General features: G+C 39.7%; 1 protein-coding gene across 2 annotated transcripts; it reads left to right on the top strand.

The window, feature by feature from the left end:
* Positions 1-44: 44 nt before the first annotated feature.
* HPRT1 (hypoxanthine phosphoribosyltransferase 1) lies at positions 45-21,691 on the top strand. Of its 2 annotated transcripts, none has more exons than XM_074882855.1 (9): positions 45-169; positions 2,271-2,377; positions 3,880-4,063; positions 9,536-9,601; positions 10,609-10,626; positions 12,906-12,988; positions 15,362-15,408; positions 17,609-17,685; positions 18,315-21,691. In XM_074882855.1, the coding sequence occupies exons 1-9, from the start codon at positions 143-145 to the stop codon at positions 18,360-18,362; spliced, it is 657 nt and encodes a 218-aa protein (XP_074738956.1). In that variant the 5' UTR covers positions 45-142; the 3' UTR covers positions 18,363-21,691. The 2 variants fall into 2 exon arrangements, with proteins under 2 accessions (XP_074738956.1, XP_074738957.1); XM_074882856.1 differs by lacking the exon at positions 45-169 and adding an exon at positions 458-628.
* Positions 21,692-23,119: the final 1,428 nt, after the last annotated feature.

Below are 23,119 nucleotides of genomic sequence, written 5' to 3'. Positions count from 1 at the left end.
CCATGTTGAGGGCGGGGAGCGCGGAGGCGGCGCCGGGGCCGCTGCGGGGCGCGGCGCCTCCCCGCTCCTCGCCGCCCGCCGCCGCCGCCGCTGCTCCTCCTCGCCGCCCGCAGCCGCCGCCGCCGGCGGGCCGCCCCGCTCCATGGCGACCCCCAGCCCCTGCATCGTGGTGAGTGCGGCCCCCGGCGCCGCCGCGGCCTCCCCGCCCCCCCCGCGCCGCGGGGAAGCCTCGCCCGCTGCCGCCGCGCCGGGCCGGGGGGCAGCCGGGCGGCTGAGGGGGTGTTTCCCGCCTCGCCGCCGCCGGCTGAGGGAAGGGGGGGGGGTCCCCAGAAATGCGGTGATCTGTGAGGGAGCGGGGCGGGGGGAGGGTGTCCCTCAGCGGCGGGAGCCGCCGCCCCGCGCAGTCACCTTGAGGGGAGCCCCGGCCCTCCCGGCGCCGGGCCCGGGGCTCCCTCCCGGGCCCCCCGGCCGAGGCGCTTTCCCTTCCCCCGAGCGGAGCCGGGGCCGCCGGGCCCCCTCCCGCCGCCGGGCAGCGCGGGGGTGGGTTCCCGGTCACGGGTGGCGTCTCGGGAGGATTTAAACGCGGAGGACGGCGGGGAGAGCCGGAGTTGCCGCCTCAGAAATGAAGGTGAAACAACTTCCCACCAGGCACGAGCCCGGCGCGGCACAACTTCCTATTCCTGTTGCTTTTCGTAGCGTGCTGGGGAGGTACCGGTTTGTTAGTGAGAGCCGGGAGTGCGGTGTAAGTCGCTTAAATGTTTAAGTTAGGATGTGTTTTTTGAGGAGGAGCATTCAGGGGGATATTTTTTTGCATCACTGCCGTATCTCCTAAGGCTCTTACATATTCATTATTTTTTTAAAGCCGGTGCCCGGTGCTCGTGAAATACATGTGGTGTCTTACGGCTGAGGACTGTGCCGGCCACAGGTTGTGGCTGTAAATCCCTGCAGTCAATAAAAAACCTGATAAAATCTGTAGGAAGGGCCCGTTCCCTACCAAGTGCAGAAGGGAAGGTTTGGTAGACACGCTAGATATAACGATTGTTCTGAACCACAGGAAAATACCATGTGCTTTGGGAGGGACCTGCCTTACCGCTTAACATAACAGCCCGCTCCAGATTGCTGGGACGCGACGTCTGAGGCGGGTGTGTGGGTACCCCATACAGGGTCTGTTTTTGGATGGGAGGCTGAAATACTCGTGAAATTCCCCATGTGAAATACTCATTAGGGGTTACACAACAAAAAAACAGGTAAACAGTTGGCTGATCACAAGCCAGGTAAGTGCTTCCTTGGGCACAAAAATAAGATTGTGTCCTGCAAGGGCAGGGGTAGCCAAAATGGGTACTTAAAATGCCTGCCTGGTGAACTGTCAGTAATAATCTTCAGTTTTCCCTCGTGAAATTCTTAACTTCATTTTACACGTACTAACGTTCAGCTGCATAACCAGAGAGTGAAGTAATTAAAAAACACACTGTCGTTTTCAGGTTGCAGCAGAGTTGAGGTTCAAGGAAGGCTGTTCTTGATGCTGTTGTGACAATATGCTCTGAACCTCAGCAGTGTTTGGTATAATTATATATATTTGCTAATCCCTTGTCCTAATTAATACACACTTGCTAATACTGCAGGCTGTTTCATACAGGGAATTTGCCCGTGTGGAACTGGTTGCTGAAGTAGGGCTTCATTTCAGATTTTGAAAGGTCTTGAACCTCCACGGTTTGCAGATGGTGGTCTGAGGAGGCTTGCTTCACAGCAGCACAACTTGTCATGCTCATGTAGCTGTCTTGTCTTGTCCTGAAAACTGGCTCGTGTGTTTTGTTGTGATTTGCTGTTGTGGAGGTTTGGAAGATGTCCATGTCAAAACCTCTGCTTGCTTAATTGTAAATGCAGGTTTTGCATTACACTAGGAAAATCAAAGGCATTAAAAAGCTCCTCGATTATTTTCTTAATGAAATGAAGAGATTCATTGAGGTGTAGTAGCTTCATTTCCCTGCTCTCCGATGTAGGAGAATGTTGTTAGGACTTAATTTCTTTGCCACATTGTATTGCACAACAGCTCATGCGGTATTTCAAGCAACTTGTGAACTGTAGGTTCTGTTAGATTACACTTTACGCTGTGTTCAGTGTGACTGATGTTTTTATAGAGAGGGAAAGTAACGTGATCCTGATGAGCGTAATGGGTTTGATAGTTTACCGAATAAAGCAAAGGACTTGCAGTTTCTCACCACAGACTTTCAATAAGGCTTTGTAGAAATCTCACCTTATTTCCTTTTCAGATTGGCGATGATGAACAAGGTTACGACCTGGACTTGTTCTGCATACCTAAACATTATGCAGATGATTTGGAAAAAGTCTATATTCCTCATGGGCTCATCATGGACAGGTTTGTTTGACTTCAGACAGTACACTGCTCCAGCTGATTCCATGATGCTGGAATAAACAATCTTCCAGTGATAGTTCTGCTGACTGGTGACTGTCTAAATAAATTACATTTAATTAGAGACTAAGAAGTATAAGTGCTGATTAACTCTTTCTTGTTTGGCTTCTAAGAGTTTGTATGTTTGCAGTTATGCTATTGCTTGGAAATTTGTCATAATTCTCAAGCAAAATTTTGTGGTATGTAGCAATCTACGACTTTCCAGTGTTTCTTTGATGTTCTACCTTCTTAAACCTAATTAGAAGATGTTATTTGTTGTGCCAGTTCAGTCTGAAAACAGTTACAGTCTCTTGAATTTTCTTAGGATATTAATAAAAGTAAATTATTAATGATATCATCTTAGAATTTCTCATGTTCGGATGATAGATAAGTAACACCCAACTTTCTCCTACCTTCTGGGAAAGGCATTAGCCTCTGCAAATACCAATCTGTCACTTCTGTGGTTGCTGAAATCTGTGATGTGCTGTGAAAGTTCTATCTCATGTGATCAGAAATGGGTCCATAAACCTACAAGGCATTTTTATTTTACTTTGTGTTTGATAGTTGCTAATTCCTCTTAAGAGAATGAACAACAAGTTCACTGAAGCAGTTGTTGGAGATACACAACCAATTAACAGTGATGCTGGGTGGATCTTCCTGGAGGTCTTGTGAATAGGAATGCATCTAGATTTTGTGTGGTTTGGTCCTGTTTGATTAAATATAATAAACATTCCCATCAAATTTTTTTTTTTCTAATATTGAAAAAACTTGGGTTTTACCACTGGAAGTCCATATAGAGGAAAAAATTGGACAAAGTACATGTCATTAAGTAACTGACGTAAAGTTTATAATGGTAGGCTTTCTCTGAGAAACCTGCTGTCAGCTGGCACACAATAAATATATACCATGCTTTCTAAAATAAATTACAAGATAAATTTAGAAACAATGATTGCAGCAAAACGATGCAGTGTTCTCTTGCTCTGCTTCATTGGCATTGTATTTTGCAGTTAGGACAAATTTCTGGCATTCTAGCTTGGCAAATAAACTAGCTCTTTAGTTTACAATTTGAAAATTTTCTTGCTCTTCAGTGAGGGCTACTGCCGTTTTGGTTGTGTTAACTTACATTGCTCTTTGCATGGAAGCTGAACCTATCTTTAGAAGGAGAAAACACCTTCATGTTGCATATCTGGCAGTGAAACAGCTTCAGGGTGTTAAGATTTGCTTTGGCTGAGTGTGACGTAGGAAAACAAAGGCGTTTGGCAGTGCTACTGTTAGATTAACCTTGAAAAGCAAAACTTTGTTGACCAATAACGTGTAAAAGTGACTGAAGTGGTAGGCAAATATTTCTGAACAAAATGTGTTTCCAGGTTTGATGCATGTGTTTGTCACTGTTAGCATTATAAAACACTGCTGCTATAGTAAGCAATGAAATGTGTTATGACAGCTAACTCTTTCTTGGTTTTGTATAGGACGGAGAGACTGGCACGAGAAATTATGAAGGGCATGGGAGGACATCACATTGTAGCACTCTGTGTACTCAAGGGTGGCTATAAATTTTTTGCTGATTTATTAGACTACATCAAAGCACTGAACAGAAACAGTGACAAGTCAATCCCCATGACCGTCGACTTCATTAGGTTGAAGAGTTATTGTGTAAGTATCTCTGCCGTACTGTGTAATCTTTATATAAATTTGACTTCAAATTATTAACAGAGGTGGTTTAGTATTGTTACTGCCACAATGTGCCAATATTAAACAAATAATTAAGGGAATTAAGAGTCGCAAGCTAATTTACTCTTTCTCTACCTTATTATATAATCTATTTTGCTTTAGACCTTGGTATCTCCGCAGCCCAGTAAAAGCCTAATGCAGAGCAGAGACACCCTTTCCATGTCCTTTACTTGTTAAACAATTTCCTCTCTGCCCAGTGCCCCATCTCTAAAGCTGTGGTTCTAGAATGACGCAGAGGATTCTCCTGCAACTTTGGTTACAAAAATCTAATTCTAAGAATTTTTATGTGGCTCAGACATTATTCATTGGACAGGAAGACTTGAAAGCTGTAAAAACGGTTATACCAGAGTTCCCTATCTCATCTTTGATTTGGCTCAAGCAAACAGTAAGCAAAATTAGTTATATTTGGCCTTGAGGAAATATTAGATTCATAAACCTAGATTTATGGTTAGTGGCCACTGAATGTGGCACTAACTTTTTGAGACTAGGCATGGTTTGACTCCTGGGTTTACATTTTTGGAAAATAATATCTTTTCATTCTGAACACTGGGATTTAACTTTATAGCAAAGTTGAACATTCTGTAACATGAGGTAACATGTAAGTTTTATAGAAGGAAGCACAAGGTTATGTTGTGCAGGTCAAAGGAAGAAGCAGAGGTATGTTAGTACTGTATGCTTCCTGACTTACCGACAGCCTAGTCTCGTGTTTTCAGGATGGTATTTATGATTTATTCTGTAAGACCATCTGTAGCATGGAAATAATTACATTTTTTTGTTTCAGTTTAGAGTGTTTGACTAAACTGTTTCGTAAGGTTATGCTGTTAGTTCTGTCTCAGCAACTTTGCATTCAAGTCAGCAGTATAGACTACGTGTAGGCTATGTGTCACAGTTGTAGACGAGTGCCTATTCCAGTAGAAAAAAATAGACATTACTAAATTGGAAACTCAACCTCATCCTTCGTTTCATTAAACTGTGAAACCAGAGATGGAGTTATTTGCAGACTTAAGTTTGGGCTGTCGAAGAACTTCAGAAATTCACGATTGCTGTTGAGCGATCTGTTATGTTTCATGGTGAAGCCCAGAGCCACGTGAGGCTTTGGTCAAGTCCATTTGCAGGGTGAGCAGCCCTGGCTGCCCGAGGCATACACACGGCTGGCTGTCCAGGGGTTACCTGGAAACCACCTTCACGTTTGCTGAACAGGAGGCAGTAATTTAGCTGTGCTCTTTAACAAGAAGGCAAGGTTGGGCAGAAGGGTTCATGCCAGCCTTCGGTTGTATCTCACAAGGCACTCTCTGTGCTTATGCACTGTGTTTAAATCAGTGGGTGAGAACTGTTTGACACCCTTTCCTTCTGCTCACCCCAAAAGATTGAGTCTCCTGCCATTGGTCTGCCTAACCACTAAGCAACCACACACCCATATAGTCTGCTGTAAAAGCCACAACAGAAAACTGAATGTCTCTATTACAGGATAATATGTTAAAGAATAGGAAATTATGACTACCACCTTTTTTTGGTGAGGAAATTATGTATCTTCTGCTTTCTTCAAGAATCACTTCCAATAACTTACTTGACTTGTTTAAAAAAAATATATAAAGACTACACCCTTTCACTGTCTTCGCTTTCTGACTAACTTGGAAAAAACTATTGGAGAAAGGGTTTGAAACACCTGAAAAAAACCCTCTGTTAAAAATCAAGGCTGCCTTATATGCATGTTTTCTTTGCTCATGCTGGTGTGTTAGGCATGCTTTGGCTCATTTCTTTACTACAGCTGCTTTTGTTTATTACTCCCCAGAACTGTAATGCCTTGATACTAATAGGGGAGTGAGCAGCAAAGTAAGTTTATGGAATTTAAAATCCTGTTTTTGTAGTAAAAAATGAGTAGATGAAGAGAAAAGCAGAGAAATTTATACAGAAAGCTGCCTAAGCAGAATGTTTTCCTTGAGGTGTTGGCTTCAGAGTTTTTTGTTTTGTCAGCCAATTCCATAAAAGAATGTTTTCTTGTCCTAGATGAGTGAGGAGCTCCTGTTACCTGATGCCTCCACTACAGTATTTACGAGCATTTAATTTCTGTGGACTCTCTTACATGGTTATTAATATCCAGACTTATGTCCTTTAGACTGCATAACTTGATAGACTGGATAAGGTTGTCCTAACATGGACGTGTATGTAACAGATTGTCTAGGTCTTCCATCAATAATAGTGTCAGAATGCTAAATCTGCTCTGTAATTTTTGTCTGTGCTTTATTAGGTGGAGGGATCTGCGTTTAGTGATGTGAAAAGTGTCACAACCTGTAATGGACAGTTGAAAGTGGAGCTAGCTCTCTTGTCGCTGCCTTTGGATGCGATTACTAGATCATGCTGCCTGCCTTTACAGATGGGATAAAAGATGTTAAAAATACCCTGGTCGTATAAACAAAGCAGCTGAACTTGTGCAATGGTTCTGAAATTCATGTAATTAAGGTTCTATTCTTGTTTCAAACTGATCATTTAATATTTACAAGCATATGGGGTTTTTTTGTGTTGCAATGCGAAGTTCATACTGTTCTGCACCCAAAAATAATTCTCCAAGAATATTGACATGATCAAGCTGTGATTAAACTTTGCTCATAACTCCAGCTTTCCGAGTCCGTATAGATGAATTTTAATGATCTGGCAAGCTGTTAAGAAATGGTAAGATAGTGTTTGTGAACAGACCCAGATCTCAGTATTCTTGACAAACAGTTTATTTTGTTTGTGCTACAAGAAGAATGTCTCTTCACCAGTCTCTTGCATTTAAGCTTGGAAATGAGCAAACATTGCTTATGTAGTCATGAAGGGCAGCCAAAAGACGATGGATGTGTTGCACTGTCACTTGAGAAAGTAGGGATTTTCAGTGGAGTACCTGGTAAACTCTGGTTGGGCTGGTCGTGGTAGTATATTCTGAAAGATCTCGGCTAACCAAGTCTTATAGCAAGTACTGTAAGGAACTTAAAATGCCTTTTTAAAAGGTGATCTTGGAGTCACTTGAGTCAGGAGTTACGATCTTGTAAAGCATTACTGTTTTCCAGCAGTGACAATGGGGAGGCAGTGAAAACAGATCTAAACAGTAAAACTCTTATGTGTTAAACCACAAAGCATTAAAGTCTTACCAGTACTGAAATCAGAAATAATGCTCCTGAAGATAATTAAAACATTGCTTAATTATTAAACAAAGTTCTTTCCAATGGAAATCTGGTTACAGCCAGTGTCGGAAATTCTTTAACTGTTTTTATCCTTTAATTGCTCAGGAACTCAATAGCTGCATAGGAATGCAGGTTTATATGCCAATGAAGGTTTACATTTTGTGTTAAAGAGTGTAGCAACTTGTATGGTTTTGGTGGGAAGGAGCAGGAAAATTTCTGTAGGTTAGATTGTTTTTTTCTCTGATGATCATCATACTTTAATATGCTTAATCCAAAGGTTTACAGTAACCTACAGTTTTGTGGTGTTCTTGTTTGAGTATAGCGTGTTGCTTTGTAGCCGCTCAGATCATCAGGAACCTGATCTTACGCATATACTGAGTACAAGACTGTCATCTATGATGTAATTTTAATGGAACCAGATACCTGTAATGTCTTTCTCCGTTGCTGTTTTGCAAGGAATGATTTTTTTTTTTTTACATCCTTCCATGGAAGGAGAATGAAATCTCTATTAGTGTAGGAATAGATAAGAGAGAGTCCTGTAACATAAACAAGGAAAAGCTTAAAGAAGCTGTCATTTGAGATAATTTTAAGATAGGGTGAACACAGGAAATGTCCTTTAGCTTTATGAATACAGTGCTTAACTGGATCACATTTTTGTGGTTGATCTAGCCAGTATCTCAGGCATTCAGCTGTGTGTATATCTACTGGGTCAAGCGGCAATCATTTTGGACATTATGTTTTTGGACTTTTTTGACACAGTGACACTGATGCTGTTCAGTTTAGTCGTTTGAACTGTTAAGGAAGCACTTAAACAGTTGACTATCAAAAATGAGTGTTCCTTATAGTAATGAAACATGGAACTTCAGTGTAATCTCAGAGTGGTGTAACTCAAACTAATGTTTTCTTTAAAACACATGGGGCAAAACTGAAAAGATACTTTTTCTAATAATTTATTTGGGGTTTTTTTCATAGGAATCTTAAAAGGAAATTATCTGTTAGTCTTATCATCTGCTTTTACATGCCTAGAGCTGTGAACACTTCTTTATCCTAGATGGCTGACACCACTGTCCAGAGGATTTTAATATGTTCTCTCTTTACTATCATCCCAGTGTTACTTATTGTGTACTTGGTGTGTGCCTCTCTAATTTGTTTCCCATTTTCTGTGATAACATTTTTAGCTTTTGCCTACAATTCATATAGCACGAATACCTGTATGTGGTTGTCTCTCTGTTCCCTTGCGGTCCCCTCTTTATTGCATCTGTCATGCCTGGGTTTTGGGAAGGAACTGCTGCCTTGCTGCATGATGTGTAGTTGTGCACCACGCTTGGGCTTCAAGGTGCAGCAGCAAAATAGTATCATTTTTCTCAAAGGAAGATATGCGTTAAGGAGCTATGAGAATAAAGTTTGATAAGCAACATTAACCTTCGACTGAAATGATTAAATTGTAGGATAATATCATCTGTAAGTAGTACAATAATGAGCATATCACATCTAATATGAACTGTGAGCCACTGTCAAGGTTTAAAGTCAGTTGAATAACTTTAAATAAACTGCACAGATCTGTGAAGCACTCCTAGCAGCTGTTTTTAACTTCCGTATATAACAGTTCATTTACATTTGTATCAAAGTTTAGTTTTACCGAAGCAAAATGTTGTGTTGTACTTATAGTGTACCTATGTTGCTGTTCAATTACTACAAGAAGTAATTTGATTTGTTACCAATATTTATTGTAAACTAGGCAAACAAGCTTTTCTGGCTATTTTTGTAGCACATATTTCTAAATATTAATCTGCCTTTTTTGCTAACTATTCTTGTTATTGTTATGATTGCTTATTTTTATTGGAAGAATAAGGCTTGATAAAGCATTAAAGTTTAAAATGTAAATTACCAGCTATATAGCACCATACAGCTTGGAAACTGAAGTGCTTTTTGTCTTTATTTCTATATCTGTAGGGAATGCATAGCAAATCACATCTTTTTAGATATATATGTATATATAATGGTCACAGATGAGAGCTGGTGCCTGCATTTATGCAGATCTCTTGTCAAACAATCTTTAATCTGAAATGCCATCTTTGATCGCTTGTAATTTCTTAGTTAATAGACACTGGTGGTGCTGTGTTTCTGAAAGCATTAACATTCACTGGTTATGTACTTTGCAGTTATGATATTTACTGGAAGAAAAAATTATTTTAATTCTGGTGATGCTAATATTTCCCCTCCTCTTTCTTAGAATGATCAGTCAACTGGAGATATAAAAGTCATTGGTGGAGATGACCTCTCAACCTTGACTGGAAAGGTATGGCTCATTGTATGTTTAAAAACAAACAAACAAAACCACTAAAGAATCCGCATACCTGCATGGGTTTAAGGCTGCTCTTTTAGTGTGCGAAGATTATAGAGTTTAAAAAAATGAAAACAGAAGAGTTTCACTTAAATATTTGCCACTGTATACTAGGAGAGTGGACAAGCCCCACCCAAGCTGTCAGTTTAGTCTGAACTTAACAAAAAAAACCCCCTATTCACCGTCTTCAGTATCAGAGTTTTAGGAGGTATGTTTTTCTCCAGTGCCTGAGAAGAATAATCTTGTGTGAGTTGTTTGCAAACTGCCTTTAAAAGAGAGCGGCATTATTTATTTGCCGTATTGGTGTTTGACTGAAGTAGTGATGGGAATTGATGCTGTCAGGATGTGTCATGTGCAGCCCAGGTTAGGAACGGGGGTTCCCGTTACAGGCAGTGCCGAGAGAAGGAAGTGGGAGAATGTAAATTGGGAATCTGCTTTTCTCCAGTGACTCTACAGAGATCACTGAGACAGATGTCTGGGGTTAAGCATCAGTGCCTCCTGCTCTGTCAGAACACGTTGCTTTCCCCTTCTCCTTACACGTTTTTGATCTGTAAGGCATGTATGTCACAGTTCAATATAAATGATGTAGGTATGACAGGATCGTCCGTGTCTATAGCATGACACTCTTTGCTTTAGAAGAATATGAATTGTGTAGACTCTGTTTTGATCTCTTTTGCATATATCTAGAATTCTCAAAGTCTAAATTATTTAAAGACCACTTTGTACTCGGCATGAGACATTGAGGAGAATCTCATTGCCAGCTAATTGTTATTAGAGCATCAGAAATGTTAACTACATAGAATTCGCTGTTACATGTATAAACGTACATAAATGGTGGTACAAATACTTAACTGCAATGAAAATTAATAAGTTATAGATATTAATATATCTAAGAAATGGCATATTCTCTAGATATTAACGGATTTTTCTTTTTTTTTCTTTTGTCTTTTTATTCCCACCAGAATGTTTTGATTGTAGAAGTAAGTATTACATTTCACTTTGAAGTTCTAATGTGTGACTGGTAAAAGAGTTTTGATAGAAGTTGTTCTTAAGCCAGAAGACCTATAGTTTCTGGTTGCAAGGCTTCCAGCTTCTGATTCCAGGCCTGAATTTTGCAATTGGGCTCTGAATTTGAAATTGCCTGTGTTTTGAATTCTCAAATTGCATTCAACCAACAAATTTAACAAGGAAAATATCCATGTAAAATTGTTTGCATTTACTTTGAATTTTCTGGGATTCTGTCAATTCTAAAATGTCTTTTTTTTTTTTTAATTTTAAAAAAGTCTGAACAAAGTGATATTAAGCATGTTATTGTTCTGGGCTTATAACAGCAAGCTAGAAAATTAAACTGCAGGGGTAGAAATAGGTTCCTAGTAGGAATATCCTAAAGTATATGAAAACCAGATCTAAGTCCAATGTCCCTGTGTATAATTTGTTTAGAGAATAGTGACATAGAGAATGCTAATTCCTAATCGGCATTTTGCAATTGCTAAATTTCCATTCCTCTGTCTTGTCATGGTTCTTTGGATGATACCAGGTACAGTACACCTCAGTTTGATTTCCTAGTAGGTACTGTGGCTTAGTTCTTGCTTTCAGACCTCTTTCTTGATGGAGAGTGTTGCTTATGTTCAGTAAGTATCGCTTTGACAAAGGATGTTCGTGAGTAAGATTGCCAGTTTCAGGATAGGGAAGCAGCAGCAGTAGACAGGAAAAATGGACGTGCAAGCTACAAATGTCTTAAGGCTCCAAATAATGGAAATGGCTTTGTTTGTAAGCAAAGAAACAACTATGGCAACTGATTCAGCAGCCAAAGGGAAAGATGTTTCCTCTGTCATAAAATGTGGGGTTTATGTATGTTTTTTTTTTTATTTAATTTGAGAGGTTATATTATTCCACAGGAAGCACATTCAGTTCCAAAACTCCTACCAAAATAATATGTATACAGCAGTCATCTGTGTGACCAGTGGTGTCCTTTGAAGTATATTTTGCTTCAGATAGGCAGATGCATTTAATTATGTATCTGCTCCATTTCAGATGAATGTATGTCTTTAAAGTCCCAGACAGCTAACTAGGTTAGTTTCTCATTTGTTCAGTGAATCATCTGTCCAGTGACTTGTCTTATACACTGCCAAATATGAACCCTTTTACCGATCACCATTTTAAATGTCAAACAATAAAAATGCACATTTATTGTAGGTTTAATATCTTGTGCACCAGAGCACTAGGCTTTTCTATACATCATCCCTTTAATGTGCAAAAAAAAAAAAAAAAAAAAGATTCATTTCCAATAAACAGATAATCAGACAATACAAAATCAGTAATAGGGTCTATCTTAATTTTAGAGTACGGAGGTAGCTACTTGTGTTTATTGGCCAACTTTTATTTATGTATCTGTATGTCTTTAACTTCTCTTGAGTTTATAATCATGATTAAAAGCATTAAGTGTTAAAGACAGTATAGCTGACGGGTGCTCTCTTGAGTTTTTTGTTTGATTTTTATTTTAATTGGGAGTCATGGGAAAATAAGCTGAAACCAGGACATTGCTGCTTCTGTGTTAATCTACCTCCTTCACTTCAAATAGATTTGATTTCAGGCCAGGGTAAGGACTGTTCCTCTAAAGATCGTGTGATTATTTCAGGCCAAATGTGGAGTCCACTTGTGATGTTCAGTTGTAAGCCATATATTCTTTTTTTCTGCTTATATGTGCAGTGGATGGGACTAAAATTATGTGTCAAAATTCGTTTTAGTGTGTTTGAATATTGACTTTAGAACTTCACCCAGATATTCGCACTCCAATTTCCTTGGCTATTTCTTGGATCTGTAATGTAAATTACACTCCTTTTTCTTTAATTGCAGTAATGGGCTGTTCTGCCTATTTTCCCTTCTTGCTTTTCTTTCTGTTGTATACATCTGTCTCTGTAACTGGGCTCAACAGCAAGACTAATGTTACTCTTATCATATTCAAATTAAACATTGTTTGTCAAATAGCTGCAAGGAGCACAAGCCATAAAATCTCCAAAAGGAGCCAGGAGGGTCATAGTTCAGTAGCTGATTTCAAAGTCATAGTTACCCACAACAATTAAGAACTATTGTTAATGTGTGTGATCGCTTTGTGTAAGCACACGGTGTTACATGTCAACTATATTTGATTATGAACAGTATTTTGGCATATTTTCATGCTATTGCAGATGAGCAATTTCTGTGGTAGAAGTGCTACTCTAACATGTTTAATTTTCTTACTTGAGATTTTTATTTTTAGGATATAATTGATACTGGTAAAACAATGAAAACATTGCTGTCTCTACTTAAGCAGTACAATCCAAAGATGGTGAAAGTAGCCAGGTAAATTTTTAATGATGGTTATTTGTTCTGTATTTCAATTTAAGAGGGACACACAGTGTAAAAAAAAAAAACAAAAACAACATCCAAAAAAACCCACAAACAAACAAACAAACCAAAAAACCACAAGTATAGAATACATTTTGATGGAAGAGAAATGGGAGGGAGCATTTCTGCTGGAGTCACATATGATGTGATCTGTTGGAGTTTAGTATTTGTTTAAACTCCAAAACCACTTTTGCTTGTTATGAGAACATAGGTTCGTTAAGGCTGGCAGAAACACGGTGTTCTTTCCAGTCTTACTGCTGGAAGAATTTCAGTGCTTCAGAAGGGGATAGCTTGTACATGTCTTGCCTTATCATGTTATGGTAAAGTTTGTGGGGTTTTACCACTGAAGTCCAAGATAGGTTGAGAAGTATATGGAAGAATTGAAGTCTTTGAGGCTTAAAAAAATACCCCCTCAAGTTGGTGGAAGTATTTTCAACACAAATTCAGTTCATAAATGTAGACTTTTACTAGGGATGGGGATAAAAAAAAGTCAGTGGTTGTCACTTACGTACATGTAGTATCTATCCAAACACATTTCTGCTTGCGCTCTCTGCAACTTCAGTATACTGCAGTGGTGTACTTCTGCAGCGGAGACCTTTTTTTAGTTTGCCTTCTTTAATTGTAGAATTAAATTAGTTTGCCCACTAACATTATTGTTTGTGTAGTGTGCATAGTGCAGCTGAGCTTTAGAGGTCATTCTGTGAGAGTCACCCAGCCATATGCTCTTCCAGGCTTTTCTACTTAGTTACATCTTTAATCAATTAGTTTCAAAACATTTTATAATTAAATCGCTTACAAATAACAAGAAATGTTGAGGATAATATTATATTATTAACTGATATCAACATTCTTCCTACTTATTTTTAAATTGCTTCTTTTACGCTGCTATGCTGTGGTTGTGTATTTTACAATAAAAGTATAATGATTGCTGGGGATTAGAGATAAAGCAGAGCTGTGTGTAATATCTAATCAGTTGTGTTGCCATAACAATGTCAAAGCAGTTGTTAGACATACAAGAACAGCTCTTCTTGCTGATAATCTGGAGGTGACCTGCTGAAGGTGAGGTGGTTTAGGATTTCTCCCTGGCCAGATTAAGTGTGCCAAATTTTAAACATTTGTCACTGAATAGTGCCCTAACGCTGCAGCGTCCATCATGAATATCACATAGTATGAGCAAAGTCCAGTTTCTTATTGTTTAAACCCATTGCACTAATTTGGGTCTGCCAAAGACCTGAGCAGGTAAACATGATCATTCTAGACAGTCTTAAGTGTAATGTTCTTAGTTACTTCAATTGCCTTTTCTCTTTAAAAATTTTAAAAAAAAAAAAAAAAAAGTTCTTTCTGGCAATTAAGCAGTTGTAGCAGGGAGATGTGAATTAATGCTAATACAATTTTGGGGTTTCTTTGATCAAATCCTATACCCATTCTCAAAAATTAAATCTCACAACTAGAAGTTTCAGAAACTGTCTAAAATTGAAACTGTGACTGACAAATGAAGCCCCACCTTCGGGGTGGTCCAGGAGGGAAGGAGGTCTATGTCTAATGCACAGAGTTTTGCTGACCTCTGTCTTTACATTCAGCCATCGACCACCTTTTCTTTTCCTCCCAAAGCCTCTGTATCTCAAAGACAGACAAATGTCAGCCCTGTGGTGTTGTCTTCTAAGAGGTAGAAGTGCTCAAATGAATAATGAGAGAATCAAACTAGCAGGGCATTTCTCTCTACAACAATACCCTCAACTCTGTATCTCCATGCTTTTTCACACCTCTGACTATTAATTCTGGAAAAGTGGAGCTGGTTTGTATCACCCGATCAGAACCAATTACATTTTCTTTACAGGGGTAATGAGTACTGCCAGTGAAAAACAGTTGAGGACATGTTGCACAAGTGCAATTGAGGTTGCATTTAAGCAGCTGAACTTTTGCTTCATAATACTAATGCTTTTGAAAAGAGCTCGGGTGGTCTGGCCAGATCCCAAGTTGTCGCCTCTTTACCTATAAGCTAAATTGCACTTGAAGTTCCTAACACGCATAAAACCCCATTAACTTTTCACAATAAAAACCCATCCAGATCAGTATTTCCTAGCCTCTTTCTTGCAGACCTGTTAGTTGCCCTTTAGGCTTTGAACCAGTCATGATTCTAGAAAGTTTTGATTTTGTTGTTATGATAAGCTGCACCTGCAAATAAAGTAATAATTTAAATTATGAGTAATTATGCTTTCAGTTATGCACGTTTAGGCCAAATTCAGTTTGTTTGTCATCAAAACAGTCTCATATATTTGTACGCAATGCTTTTCCATGTTTCAGTTTTACACTCGTTTTATTTGACAGTTTGTTGGTAAAAAGAACTCCTCGAAGTGTGGGATATCGGCCAGACTGTAAGTGACTTTTTGACAACCATTATTAATTTTTAAAAGTATGTCAATGTATTGTGTATCCCTTGGTCAAAGTCCAAGGATGTTCCAAATAAGTTTTCACTGAAGAGTCTTGATAGATTTTGCTCTTATTTAGGGAATTTAAACATTTGGAATGTATTTTGACAGAGTTAATCTGGATTTGGTCTGATCCTTTTTTCTTTTAACTTTTTGTAACATTTTACTACGTGAAAAGGAATCTTTGATATTTTGGTCCAGGTTACACCCTTTTCATGTGCAAATTCTCCCAGCTTGCATGTAGTCAAATGCTTTGGTCAGCAGAATCTGCTGGATTCACCTTTGACGCTTTTGGGATTGATTTGGGTGCCTAAACCTGGCCACCTCCTGCTGTTTGGATGTCCTGCTGTTAGGAGGACCCCACGGGTAGCAGTTCAGATAAAAGTTTAGAGTGATAAGATGCCTAAATTGGCCCCAAACTGGTTATGTCTAGGCATCTGAATTACTCCCTTCCTGTCTTCTCCTGTCTGTCCCGAAACCATAAAGAAAGGAATAGCTTTCACACCCAACAGTGGTACCAGAGTGACAGCTCCTCCTGCCTTGGGAAGGGCTATGTGTTTTAACCCTGTTCTGGACACTAAATTCCTGTTAATCTGGACAGTATACTTTCACTATGGAAGTGGAGTGAATTTAACAGCAGAATCACATCCTCTTCCTCCTCCTTTCCAAGGTTGTACAATATTCTGGAACTGAAGTTTTTCAATGCCTTAAAGCTTAATTGAGGTGTGCCCCTCAGTCAAGGATGCCCCTCATTCCTGAGATCTTATTATAGGATTAGCTGGGTTAATGGTCTGCCTTTCGAGCATCTTGCAGCAGATGACTTGTTTTGCCATCTGTCCACAGAGAAAACCTGTTCAGTGCAGGACACGTGAGCTCTGAAAGAAGAGACATCAAGGCACTAATGGCTGGGCCTCCGTTTTATCCCTGTATTGTGAGGCCAGGTAGACGCTAAACATTGCCTTAATTTTTCCAAAAGTGCACTTTGTGCAATTTTTCTCTCTGTTTTCCTTACAGACCCTCACTGTAGCCAGGGAAAGAAAGACCATGCAGCCGTCCTGTGCTCAGGGGTCTTTCATTTTAGCATGAGGGGAGAAAGCCATTTGGAAATCTTATATTTTAAATCTTTTAATATTTTTTGGTCATTTTATAGTGTGTGTAGACAGGTTGGACTGATACTGCCTGCCCACCCACGAACTGTCCTGCTAGAGCTGTGGAATAGCTGATGTCCTCTTTCTAGGCAGCTTCTCTGGGAGGAAAAAACCACAACCAAACACACCAAAAAAACCCCAATCCTCTTTCTGAAACCTGCAAGTGACTCCATAAAGAACAAAGTCCTCTTTGCTCTTCACTATTCTCTATACCATGGTATCAGCATCTAAGATGTGCTTCAGCAGTCATAGTATATTCTGACGTCTCAGGTCATTGCCTGCCAGTCGCAAGAGTGGAGTCCATCTAGGCAGTTACTCAAAGGTGAAGGATTGGTTTCCCTGCAATAACTGTGGTTCTGATACTCACGTTATTCTATGCTCACTCTCCCAGCTCTTAACAGAAAGTCCTACTGGACTTGCAGATCCATAGTTTTGCAGGAGCTGACGACTGAACCTGCCTGCTCGTTATGCCTTTGGGTACCTTCCTGCAGCCCTGCCCAACGCATGGGCCCAGCTCCCAGAAGTGCTGCCTTTTGAGTGATACTGTGAGGGTGACTTGTGCTGTGCTCACCAGTTCCACTGCTTCTGCACTGGCATGTCGAGCATCTAGGAAGTGCTGGGGAGTATTGGCTCTTTTTGTGTGTATTTACAAAGTTGCAGGAAATTTTCAAGGAATTTTACGTTCTGATAATAATACCCTGTCTGTAGATTTAAGTGCTTCCATTCATTTCTTGCAGACTGCATGCTAGCACCATGCTGCTGCATGGGAACCAATAAATGCATCTATTTAATTTTGCTTCAGTTGATAAATTAAATCCACAAAGTAAGTTAAAATTTTAAAATAGCTCAAATATTAATCTGAGGGTATTTGAGTAGAAGAAATAAAATTAGTTAGGATGCTTACATATCTATAAAATTCCAGATTGCCTCTATAAAAAGGTCTAGTGAACTCTAGGAAGTTATTTTCTAACATACTGGTGACTTATGGTCTTTTTCAGTTGTTGGATTTGAAGTGCCAGACAAATTTGTTGTGGGATACGCCCTAGATTACAATGAATACTTTAGAGATTTGAACGTAAGTAATTTTTCCCGTATGTTTTTGTCCGTTAAAACTAGGGAGGAGGAAGGAAGGGAAGTCTCCTCACATCACTCTCCCTCCTCTGTAATCATGCCTCATGTGCAAATCTGTTCCGTCGGTGATGCAACGATGAGAGCAAACACTAGAGCAGCAGGACAGCGTTTTGGAGCTCTTATGAAACTAAAATTTATTTTGCTGCATGCAGAATGGAGGCTACACATCTCCTGTCAACTGTGAACTAATGTGAAGTTTGTGTGAAGCTTCTTATCTTACCAGATGTCTACAACCAATAAGTGCATTTGCTTAGTTATGTAAGAGTTAGAGAAGAGACCTCGGGAGTTAAGAGGGGTTCACTTTTTATTCTAAGTCATTAATTCTTCATCTGGGTCTCACCACATATTGGGTGGGACAATTAGCAGGAGGAGAAAGAAGGTAATGTTGAGATTTTTAGACAAAAAAAGGCTTAAGTTTTTCTGCATAAACAGTATCACAACATTCTTTTGTACTGAAATGTGTATAGCATGCTTGTATTTTTTTTTCAGCAGCACATTGTTGACTATGGATGTAAAACATAGGTCTCCAACATTACTTTTCTAACAGGAGCTTTTTATTTTATTTTGTTTCAGCATATCTGTGTGATCAGCGAGACGGGGAAGCAGAAGTACAAAGCGTGAAAGCATAGTTCAAGTGCTATGACAACAGAGCTTTGAAATGTTTTGTTTACCAAGTCCTATCTTTCACAGGCTTCACCTCTGGTACACCAGCTAAAATTGTAGAATGCCCCAGCCCCATTGTCATATGCTTACTATAATTTATTGCATGTACATTATAAGAGCTCGTCTTGTTCATTTATATTTTAGAGATGTAAACAACCAGTGCAGTTCTGCACTCCTTATTTTGATTTGCACTATGACTCTACCGACTATTGCTGCCCCTGGTTGGGTTGTGCTGTTTGTGAGCTCCGGAGTCTAACTCTTGCAGTGGTAAATTGCTTAAACCTCATCAACCCAGAACTGAAATAGTTCAAGTACTGTAAATGTAAAACATTTTATGATAGGGAAGTCTATTAGTAATATTTTTAAAATCTGTAATTTAAGTTTTATATTTTAATGCACAGATATGCTTGTGATTAATGGATAGTTGCACCTTTGGGTGTTATAAAGCATGAGGAGCAGCCAGTTACAGTATCTGTAATCTCCAAGGAGCTCATTCAAATCTCCTGGAGTTGCCTTATTGCTGTGAAGGAAGTCCAGGTGAAAAATGTTGTGGGTTTTTTTGTTTTTTTTTTTTTAAAGGAGATGGAATGACAAAACAGAATGTTTAAAATCTAGTTTTAGTTGAGCTGCCTGTTTCTGTTAGATTTTTTTTTTTCTTTAAAAATATCCATCAGTCAGTGGAATTGCCTTTTAAATTTAAACAATTTTAATATATTTGTGGAAAAAGTATTGTAATGTTTACTTTATAAGATCTACAAAACAAAGTACTTTAAATAAAGGCTGTCTCTTTAAAATAAGCCCCATACATCTATGCCACTCATTCTGTATATTAAAGTGCTCTTGAAATTTTCTTCTCGGCAATATTTTTCATAAGTGTTTCTGACAGTGAAGGCAGACTCTACATTTGTTATCTTTGTAGAGCTTTTGGTTAATATTATCCTATCTACGAGAGAGATGATAAAGTGCTGAGGAAAAATATTGAAACACTTGCATATTTTATAAACAAACTAGATTTTGGAGAAAATGATTTAAGCACTGTCCTCTGTTCTGTTTTGGTGAAAATGAAGAGTGGAGATTATATGTTCATTAAACATATATACATGGGGAAAAAAACAACCCACAACCATTTTGTAAGTAATCATTTGGGTTTGTTTCCTTAACACCTCTGTTCCTGTCGGGTTTAATTCTGAACGTGGCAGCCCATCTCACACCTCCTCCTTGGGCTGTGCTTTTCAGTCCCTTAGCTGACACGGTTCTTGTACTTCTGTGCATGGATTTTTCCACTGTATGCTCAGATTTAACACTGCTCAGTGCTCAATACATAACGAAGTTTTTGCCAGCCTGTTTTGAAAGATTTTTCTGTGGTTTTGAAGTTTGAGTCACATTTCTGTACTTTTCCAAGTGCTGCGCATTGTTGTCCATCCATGGTGTGTTCAGTTACAACTGTAGTAGTTAGTAGCAGACCTAAAATATGAATAATTCACCAGTGTAATTTAGATCAAATGACCACACTGTGTAGGAAATCTATTTGTAAATCAAAATTCTCATTAACAAATATTAGAACACTAGTCGTGATTATCCTATACTTTTGCAATGTTATAGTTAATGTTCCAAAGAGCTTTTTTTCTAAATGCACTACAAAGACTGATTGTATTTCTTGATGTCCTAAATACTGTTTGTGTATTTGCCTTTTCAAGACCTGTACTGTCCCTGGGACAACTTGTTGCAAAAATATATGATGCATTTCCAAGAAGAAGAAACACAAAAGTAACATATATAATATATATATAAAATATAAACACACTTGAGAGTTATTATATCCGCTCAAGTTTTTGTTCGTTCTGGTTGAACTTAAGATCTAATCTTAAAAAGTAGTGTTTTCTTCAACCTTGTTAATAGTTCCTACTTCACAATGTGTTTGTTTTAAAATAAATTCATGGCACCTAGAGATTACACGAGAGAGGTGGCTTAAAAGTACCTATTTACACATGAAAACAATGAGAATTTATGATGTTCAGTATCTTTTAGGACTAAACCCTTAAATTAGTCTATCCTGAAATGTTTTCCTGTCTTGGTTAAGATGGTTATTCAAATGTTGTGATTTGGGAAAGGGAGGAGAGGTTCAGTTAGTCATAACAAGGGGGTTTGTCCTCCAAACTGTGGCTGGAGCAGGGCAGTGACTGGTCAGTTGGGGGTAGGGGTTGGAACCGCGTGGGCCTGTGCACATGGTGTAGTCACAGAAAAGGTTTGGGAAGATGCTCTTGAGCTACACTGACCCCAGGAGTGATGCTGCAGGAGCCCAGGTCTGCCTTCTAACAAACCTCGCCTCTCTCTGTGAAAAGGTTGATATTTTTTAAAAAATATCTTACTGAATGTTCCCACATTTCAAATGCCGGGGAACAGGCACTTCCTTCACATGGGCACTTGTCAGATGGAGTTTATCACCCCAGAGGGATTCCTTGTTCAAAAGCTTTTTCTATGAAAATTGTTCAGAGAAAAAGTTACCCCCACTCTCGCCCTTGCTAGAACAGTTCTAACATACTGCAGCCTTTTACAGCACCTGTGCGTGCACTACAGGAAGATAAATTCTCACTTGAAAAAATCTGAAAATGCAATTGTTACTTTTTATTCAGTAATTTTGGTTAAAAGACTGGGGTTTAGTCACACCTTTGCAAGTTAAATGCCAACTTTATGCAACCCAGACATAAGTTGTTAAAGCATTATGAAAGCACAGAGAAAATCTTGTATTTGAACATTTATGTGGCATTTGAAATTCATTATAGTTCCACATTTTATGAATCACAAATGTATGCTGGAAAAATAATGTTGAATATTTATAGGCTTTACTATACTGTCTCACCCTGTGACATCTGGCATTTCTGTACATTTTGATGATTCTCGCCTGCTGCAGACCATGGACGCTGCCCGACTTGGTACCGCAAACGTGTAGCTCTGGTTTGGAGTCTTTATTCTTCGTGCTTTAAATGCACACTGATCAGAATCTAAAGTGTTCTAGACAGAGCTGGGAGATGTAGTGAAAAGTCGTTATGTGAACTGAGCTGGCAGTTCACTTGGGGGGGTGGATCCTGGTTTTGAAAATTGAGGCAAATGAGGATCTTCAAGTTGCCTTGTAATTGTATATCCCGACTGATTAAATGTTGGTGGTGTTTCTTTGTCTATTATGCTCTGAAAATCCTGTCAAGCATGCACTGATCCAGCAGCGAGGATCTGACGCTACTTACAGGGAGCTGGTTACTCACGATTTATTAAAGGACTGTTTCTGCTGTGTCTGACTGCCTTTAATTCCCATTCAGGTCCCACCTTGCAAGATCAGATCTCAGCTGTATGCGAGTACCTTGATAAGCAAATGAGACATCACAGTGGTCTTTTTTTTTGGGGGGGGAGGGTAATGTTTAAGGACTTTAAGCTTACTTAATTTCACAGCAGATGTAGTTTGATGACTATTCTGATGGGGAAATTGGTTCCTAGCTCTGTAAAGATGCCAGTACCCCGTAAGGTCATAGTCATTGCAGACACTGAGGTGAAGAGGGAGGGCTAGAAAAGCACAAAGATTCAGGACAATGTAAGAAGGGGCAGTGAGGCTTTTCATCCCTAGGGGAGCTGAGAACGGGATGGCGATAGCAACTGCCAAGTGATCAAAGGCAGATGCAAAGTGTGTGTTGGGGATATGTTTGAGTGGCTGCAAACATACTCCTGTGCACAGGCTTTCCTCCAGGCTGGGCTGCTCCTGTAAAACACCCACTGGTGAGCTGAAACATCGCAGAAGGTGGAAACCCTTACAGAACCGTCTAGGAGCAGCAGGCCTGGGATGGTGAGTAAATCAAGCTGCAGGTAGATTAACCTGTTCCAGTAAGAGGCTGGTATTTATGTAGCAAGTGGTTATTGGTGGCATCTTTATTTTTCCCCCCACTATAACCAGAAAGGGAACCAACCATCTTGTGTCTTCTACACAGCGCCAGGTTGCCTATAGCAAATTGCTGTGCATGTAAGCTACAACTTTGGGTGTTAAGTGTGGGGTTTTTTTCTTTTCCCAGACAGTCTGTGCCCTCCTGCAGGTAGTGATTCCCCCACCCCTGCCCTTCACAAATGTCAGGAAAATACCCCAAATGATAGTGACTGTGTATAAATAAGGAACCAGCTATTAAATAAAGGACTGTCTATTTCCAACTCCAGTCCCAGCTCTGTTAGGTAGGCTTCTTACAGCTGGGTGCCTTGTCCAAGCCCAACTTATCTCAGGAAATCTCAGGAGCACCAGTGTGAATGCTACAGGATTGCTTTTAGAAGAGACTTGGACAAAACTTACTTTTCCCACAGATCTTGCTACGCACAGCAGTGAAGTAACGCTATTTATTTCACCTGTTCCAACCCTGCCACTGAAGGCACCATGTCTCCCCATCCATTTTGCATGGGAGTGTGTGCCAATGCCCTGTACGTTGTGTGGCGGCCGCGGATGCTGGCATGGGGCTGGGTTTGCTCCTCAAGCCCCTGTGCCCACTGGGAAGACCACCCTCTGCCGCGATGCACCACTGCAAGCGCGGCTGGCATGCAGCCTGTGAAGCAGCTGGGGCAGGGTTTGTCATGAGCACTAGGTGTTGACTTAGCTGACCTTCAGTGCAGAGGGGGATAAAATCCTTTTCCCTGGGAACAGACTTTCTGGGTATTAATGAAACGTTGCTGCCTTTCCTGAGCTTTCC

The sequence above is a fragment of the Strix uralensis genome, chromosome 13, assembly GCF_047716275.1.
Source record: "Strix uralensis isolate ZFMK-TIS-50842 chromosome 13, bStrUra1, whole genome shotgun sequence".
In the NCBI taxonomy this organism is placed as follows: domain Eukaryota; kingdom Metazoa; phylum Chordata; class Aves; order Strigiformes; family Strigidae; genus Strix; species Strix uralensis.
This window is presented reverse-complemented; position numbering and strand designations above follow the sequence as displayed.